The following is an 8,248-nucleotide window of genomic DNA, read 5'->3' as shown; positions in this document are numbered from 1 at the left end:
GTCATTGATGTGAGGTGTGGGCCGAAGCTACGCGTGCAATGACCAGGAGAGGGACCCCGTGCTCTGCTTGCTGACCGGTCGTTGTAGCCTATGGCTGTCCCGTTCAAGCCAGACACGGGTTCGACCGGCGCGGAAGCCTAACGCGGCTTATGGTCAAGGCGACCCGGTTATGCTTAATGTCTGCTGACGTGGTGCGGAGGGGCGGGGAGTGTTGATGATGATTGATGTCCAGAAGGATGCGTGTTCTTGTCGGTGGTCATCAATTTAACGATGTTAGTGGCGGCCGAAAAGGAAGATCTTCCGACCGAGCGAGATAGCATACTCGGTCAGGCCGAAGCCCACTGACGTCATTTCAGACGTTGTATATATCTTGCCGTTCTCCGAAACTTCGATAGCGTGATACAGGAATGTTAGTCGAATTGTTGGTACCGCCACACGGCACACCACAATAGACATAACGACTTCTGTCTACTCTGGCCACACACACAATAAATTATCTCGCGCTGGTGCTGATAAAATAATTTTAGTGAACTCAGATGAAAAAAGGGGGGTTTTTTTCATCTGAGTTCAGTAAAATCACGTGTTTTGACAATTCCGCAGTGAGTATGCCATCCACAGCCAGCTATGGAAAGCCATCATTCGTCCTATTATGTGTTACCAACATCAGTCTCTCAAACAATGAAGAACAATCTGCCGCATTTGTCAGACTGCAATACTGGAATACAAAATGGTTTCACATCATAATTGATGAAAACTCCTTTGCATGAATATTTATAACAAATAATTGAAATAACAATGAAAAAAGCGTAACGACGAACAGTAGTAGTTAGTACGTAAATAATGACTTTAAATTGCAAAGAAAACTGATGAGCGTCATACCGCTGCAGGCCATAAAAAATTTTTTTTAGTAAAAATACTGTATGCCAAACATCGATCAGTATAAATAATTACTATAATTTTGACAATCAGCAATAAAAATATCTAATTCAAATGATATTTTCAGTTTATAAAACAAAATAATGATTTGTTGACTTATAATTGATGTTTTATGACAATAGATATACTTTGTGATTGTTTTAGAAACGAAAAATTCGGAAAAGTGTTTTAATAATATTATGCAATATTATTAAAACACTTATTATACAAAAAAATAAGCTGTCATTGTTCTATACACTGTCTTCAAAAAATCCTGACAGGTTTTTAGATAAGTATTCCAAAAATACAAATATGCCTAAGACTTTGTTGATGGGTGTATTTTATCAGCAACGGTCCATACAAGTTTCAATGTTTTGTTACTAACTAGTGGCTGACTTGCCCATCATCAAAAGTCCACGGTACTTTCAGCAGACTTAGAACCCTTTGAAGCTGTCCACACTTTATTTTGAAAGCCTTTGATCACATAATAAAGAAAACTATGGTCAATCGCTGAATGTTGATTGAAAACTATGAAGTAAGTTTAACAAGACTTGGCTTATATGAAATTTGAAAACTTTTTGCGATGGATAGATTGTTTGAAGAGACTTGGCTTTTTTTTCATTGAATAGCTTTGGTAGGATTTTCAAAATATTATGTATTATTAATAATAAATATTTTTGTGACAATTAGTTTTTAATGCACTTTAAACGAAACTTTTACTTTAAAATATTAATTAAAACTATACAATATGTTATAAAAATAAATTATTTGTATGTATGCCTTTAATAATTATCAAAAAAACGAAAAACCCGAAAAACTCGAAAAACCCGAAAAACTCGAAAAACCCGGGTTCCATTTTTGAAACCCGGGTTTTTTCGTGATTCCCAAAACCCGGGTTTTCGGGTTTCGGGAAAACCCGGTCTCGATGCCCTAATCGCATGCCTTTTAACTTGTCGCATAGTGTGACATGAAAAAATAAAACAACATTCTTATTAAGTATATTATTGCTTTATATAAAGATCGTGCCAGCACATCTTTTTATAACAGTTAAACTTTCAACATGATAGATATAAAGTGACACGAGTAAGCGTGTTTACAGACGCCGCTGCATACGCAATACACATCCTTGTATTTCTATGGGCCCTTTTCACACAGCGGTGCCGCAGTTTTCAACAAACATACGAGACTAGTCGGACCCATCACCCATGATCGCGCCGCAGAACCTGCGGAGGAGACACCGCAGGTTCTGCGGCGCCGCGGCGGCGGAAAACGCTGCCACTGCGGCGCCGTGTGTAAACACGCTAAGGCGGCCCCTAAAGTCTACACCTACGATAATTATAGTGCAATTAAAATTAAACTAACTCAAACTGTTCAATATAAATCCTATTATGCAATAATATTGCATAAAACGTAATAATAGGCAATAAAATTGATCGTCTCGGGGCCGCCTAAAAGTAAAAAGGGAGTTCTTAGCTTAGTCATTGACAGCCGTACTGCATATATTTTAGTATTATTATTGCTAGTATATTATTAAACCTACGACCGAGAACCATATTATAAATTATTATCAAAATTAGAAAAAATCTCCTATGAATACCACACATAGAAGAGCACTTTGTGGAAATATTATGTCTTCTTAAATCAAGCAGTTGGTAGACCTAGTGTTTTTCGAACTAATCTTTCAGCAATTTTGTTAAACTGCTCCCGATCTTCGCGCCACATTTTGGCTGCGTCCACGTTGGCCCCACTCTCGTCATTTGGCTCTGCAAAAGAAGTTGACGATTTTAGAATCTCTACATATTATTATAAAATAAAGTCGATGTTTTTCCTCATGTCCCTTTGTTCGCTTTAATATTTAAAACTACGCAACGGATTTTGATGCGGTTTTCTTCAATAGATAGAGTGATTAAAGAGGAAGGTTTATAAGTATAATAACATTCATTAAATAGTGGAGAAATACTGTTAATTTTGAGGTTTCTAATGTGATGTTGTAATGATAATGTAAATAATTACATTTTTTTCCGCTTACATTGCAAACGCAGGCTGAACTTTACGAGATTTGTCAAAATAATGTACTAAGTATATAAGAAAAGGTCTACAGAAAACTCCGCGATGGTATAATATGTCTATCTCTTATTGTATGCACACCTTAACAATTATTCGTCACTTTAAACTACGCTCCCAACGCTTTACTTCTGCGTTAAAATTGGCGGCCTCACCCAGATATTCATCATCATCATCATATCAGCCTATAGTCGTCCACTGCTGGACATAGGCCTCTCTCAATGAACGCCAAGATCACACCCAGATATTATTATAAAATGGGAAATAATAAAACGAGCGAATAAAAAATTACTTTGCGACTGATGATGTCTGATGACTGTTTTAATAACTTGAGCGGCATGAATTTGAGTAAGCGACTAATATTGATTTATAATAAAATCCAGAACGAGCTTACATAAAGTGGATTGTGATTAATCTATTTCAGATATTAAAATTCTATCCGAGCGACTGTATTACTAAGTGAGCGACTGGAAATACATAGCGGGCAACTTCAATATTAAAGATAGATTCAATTTTTCTAAGTAAGGTTATACATTACGAACTACTAAAAAGTTCACTTTGAACTTTTGTGAGCTGCTTTATTAATAAGATTATTGGTTACTGATATTCTATTTGAGGGTTTATATTTTATATTTTGATACGTGTTTTTAATGAAAATCTCGAGATAGAAAGGATTTGATACTTTGATTTAATGGTCCTAAAATATGGATTGTTCTATTTGTAGCACAATGTTGCAAGGAATCAGCTGGTTAGGGTTCTGTAAGGCTAAAAGGCTAAAGTTTAAAATCATGCCCAACTATTTTGGTGGTGAGATGGGTTGAGGAGGGATGGGTTGGATGAGGAAAACCCCACCTTTTTTTTTTTTTTCTTCTTGTTTCCCCTATACATAATACAGGACAATTATTACATGTTTTTTCCTGGTTACATTGTTATTGTTTATGTTCCTTACAACTATATTTTTTACATTTATAATTATTTCTTTCCATTTATATTAACATTATTTTCTTATAGTATATTTTCCTACATTATCTATACAAACAATATTCTGCTTTATACAGCGGTCTCGTATGATCACTGTGGTGACACGTGTATCCGATTCGTCGCAATTTTTTATTACAATATAATTTTTTATAAATTACATTTTTATGCAATAAGTGGTTTCCATTTTCGGTAATGCCAATTTTTATTCATTCTACCTTTTTTATGCCGATTTAATTACACTTAATAATAAATATTACATATTACAATGAATCATAATCATTACAATACAATAAAATAATAAAAATGACAAAATGTTTAATTCAATAATAGCCATGATAAGAACATAATAATAATAATATATATTGATTTATTGCATTTACATTTGTCGTATATGCTAACATATACATACAAAGTTTTTGCGCATCTTATAACAATACAATAAAATCTAAATATATATTATATATATATATATATATATATATATATATATATATATATATATATATATATATATATATATATTTTTTTTTTATATAATATCCCTTAATACATACATTCATAACTAGTATTTATATAATCCATAATTATTTTCTTTTTTATCCATTTATATTTGTCTAATTTCAAAATTCTAATTTCTATATTATTTTACATATACTTTTTGAATACATTTTCGGCTCATTATTATTGCTGCTTTAAATTCTCAATATCTATCGCCAACAATTTTCTAAGGCAATACTTGGCACTACTGTGCCCCCACCACTACCACTACTCCCACCCGAGGAGACCCTCCATTTATGAGAAATTCGCATTTAAAATGTGTTTACGAAGTGTTTTCAAGGCATCGCAAGGCTGCGGTGAGTGGGGGACGATATTAAATTTCTTCCAAAACTATATAATGGATTATAATATAGTTTTGACTTTTGGATACCTTGGGAGGTATCTTGATAAAAATTAAGTAAAATTATTAAAATTTACTACAGCTGTATAGTAATTGTATGGGTTTGGCTAATAAATATTTGGCTTCTTCTTCTTCCTTTTTTCTTAGTTGGCCTTTGGCTCTGATACATAATATTTTCATTATCGTTTTACTTTATCGTCATGTCTAAAGTCTAAGTCTAAGGAACTCCGTGTTGGCCCTATACGACTTTTTTGGGTTAGGTTAGATGGCTAAGGCGGGAGCGTAACGCAGCGAACCTCCCGCCTTAGCCATCAATTACGAAAATTTAAAAGTAGAGTAGCTCCAAAACGACGGGGCTCCTGGTGTGGGGTTAGTAAAGGGGGGATTAAATTTTTGTTTTAATGTGAGCTCAGTATACTCAGCTCGTTAAAGTATTTATCAAAGTGGTTTTTGTATTCGAAATACTTCATTTAAGATAAAATGCCGCTCAGTATAAAAAATACATTTGCCAAATATTGAAAAAAATGCAGGACGTAATGTTCACACTCAAACAGATATTAGGTCGCTCAAATATTATGGAGCTGCTCATTTTGAATTTTAAGTAACTCAAATAAATAATTTGTGAGTTGCTGTTCTGTTAATTTCTCGTCACTCACTCTCAGTCGCTCAAATAGTAAGTCTATAACCCAAATTTAGTAATTTTGACACTTAAAATAAAACCGTAATTTACAGACACTCAATGAAATACTACCCTTATAAAATTGCGCAGCTTCCTTTCAAGTAGGTAGTTATTAAGCGATCAATAATAATTTTATGCTTGTATTTAGAACGACACTAGTAATATGCAGTGCAGTGCAGCACACTCACCAGCCAGCATGCTGACAACTGATAGCAAGATCTTCTCAACGCTCTGTACGGGAGACCACCGTTCCGCGCTGCTCTCATACCCCATTGGATCGTCCCCCGGAGCATGGAGAATCGATATGCACACTCGACCATCGGCATAGACTGAAAAATACATTTATAAATTATTATACAGACTAGTTTATCCCACGGCTCTGCAAGCGAAAATAGATTATTTCATGGTTGACACTTCATCAGGATAAAAAGTAACCTCTGCATTTCAATAATCTTTAAAGAGGTATCAATACGCGAGTGAAAAACTTTAGACCCTTTTTTTTACAAAAAAATGTGGAAACATAGGTGCATGAAATTTTGTACAGATAGTTTACATGTAAGGCAATATTGGCTTGATGAACTATTCGAGCCAATATTGTTTTAAAATTGTGCTTTTATCATAGTACATTGATTTAATAAATAAAACATTACACACACTACACTGTGCACCATACCATCTTTTTAAATGACACTGATAACGGTTACCTGGTGTCTACTTTGTTTTATGTCACTTTAATTAATACTAGCTATATGACCGAGCTTTGCTCGGTATTCGATAAAACACGAATAAAATGACATTTTCTAAAAATGATTCCTAGCTAGATCGATTTATCGCCTCCGAAACCCCCTATATACTAAATTTCATGAAAATAGTTGAAGCCGATTCCGAGATTTTATATATATATATATATATATATATATATATAACGAGCAATTCTTGTATGTATATATATATACATACAAGAATTGCTCGTTTAAAGATATAAGATTAACCTTACGTATAATATAATATGGCTACATCATTATACTATCGTACTATACAATATTAGCCACTATTTTAATTATAGTTAATATTTTGACGATTGACTGCCGCACTCAGAGTGGAACATTACTTATTTAAATGTAATTAATTTTAATATTTCACAAAAGCCTCATTCATTATGTGTCAAACTCTTCATCAAATTAAAGGTGTATATATATATATATATATATATATATATATATATATATATATATATATATATATATATATATATATATATATATATATATATATATATATATATATATATATATAATTGTTTGTAAAACTAATGCTTAGTGTGTAAACTTCAAGAAAAAATAATAATTTTATTAGTTAATGAGCTTTATTGTGGACTTCCAGGAAGTTCTAAAGTGACAGCTGACAGCAAGCTAACGAACTTTACGAAATCAAAGTGGATGAATTTTGTTCCTGAATCCTGATATTCTGCGAAAAACCCGGTAGACCTGGATCCCAGAAGGATAAGACATAACTTACTTTCTGATGGATGAAACCATATGTTCTTAGTGGTGCCTCGTGTACTTAGAATACCTGCGAATTTGTGTAGCTCTACGTGTGACACCTGGTCAGGTACCAGGTACCAAAGTGGACTAAAAATTAGTCTTACTTTACTTATTTTGTTATGTCTTATATTTAAATATAATTTGTATAATATTATTCTGAATATTATCAAGCGCTTTAAAAATAATGACATTAGCGCGATTAAGCAAACGTACTCGTCAGGTTTATAATATTAAGTATAGATTTTTTTTAATTATTGCTTGACAAACTCAAGTCTCGATCTAAAAGACTATGAAAAGTACCAATAACAGGGTAATAATAGGCTCATAATCATGGGACGATGTATAGTATAATATGGTAGTGATGATGATGATGATGAATTTAATTTGCATATTAGCATATGCTTTCCGTTTTTAAAACAACCCCGAAACTCCCAAACTTGTATATTTTATAAATAATCAGGAGTTCTCTCAGCACCTTCCGAACCACGGTATACCAGGTATACCTCGGTGCAAAATCTTACTTGTTGGTAGCATATGCTTAGAATACTTCTCACGAAACCGAAGTCACCACATGTTTCCCTATAAATTTTGGGGAGTTCCCTCGATTACTTATGGATCCGTCATCAGATCACTACTTTTGTGAATATAATACCAAATTGGGATGATATCAAACGGAAATATTTGAAAATCGGTTAATAAACGGCGGAGTAATCGTTGAACATAAAAAAAACGAACATAACACCTCCCCCATTATGAAAGTCGGTTAAAATTGTAGCCTATGTGTTATTCTGATGTATAAGCTATATTACTGTAAAGTTTCATTAAAAGCCGTTCAGTAGTTTTTGCGTGAAAGAGTAATAAACATCCATACATCCATACATCTAAACTTTCGCCTTTATAATATTAGTAGGATATTAAATATAAGACACTAGATGTCCCGCGCGACTTCGCCCGTGTAAATTAGGAATTTTACAGAAACCGTACATTTTCCCATAAAAAATATTTCCCCCGTTTTTCCCACATTTTCCTGAGTTTCTTTGGTCGCGCACAGTGGATCGAAAATCGAGTTTCATAGACATAGGAACTTGAGTTTCCAGATGTCATTTTTTTAATCTGAAATATGTTCTCCTAGTTGTTATTACATAACAAAATGTAAAAAGACTCAAC

At 33.4% G+C, this 8,248-nt stretch overlaps 1 protein-coding gene across 2 annotated transcripts in view; it reads right to left on the bottom strand.

The window, feature by feature from the left end:
* Nucleotides 1-2,554: 2,554 nt before the first annotated feature.
* The window catches only part of LOC121738669 (ubiquitin-conjugating enzyme E2 G2), a 45,860-nt gene continuing 40,166 nt past the window's right edge, over nucleotides 2,555-8,248 (bottom strand). For both annotated transcript variants that reach the window (XM_042130883.1, XM_042130882.1), the window contains exons 4-5: nucleotides 5,726-5,866; nucleotides 2,555-2,678 (exon numbers count right to left, since the gene is read on the bottom strand). In XM_042130883.1, the coding sequence (XP_041986817.1) occupies nucleotides 2,557-2,678; nucleotides 5,726-5,866 (263 nt within the window). In that variant the 3' untranslated portion in view covers nucleotides 2,555-2,556. The remainder of the gene's footprint in view (nucleotides 2,679-5,725; nucleotides 5,867-8,248) is intronic.

Source organism: Aricia agestis, chromosome Z (genome assembly GCF_905147365.1).
Source record: "Aricia agestis chromosome Z, ilAriAges1.1, whole genome shotgun sequence".
Taxonomy (NCBI): domain Eukaryota; kingdom Metazoa; phylum Arthropoda; class Insecta; order Lepidoptera; family Lycaenidae; genus Aricia; species Aricia agestis.
Note: the sequence above shows the minus strand (reverse complement) of the source record. Positions and strands in the feature narration are given on the sequence as shown.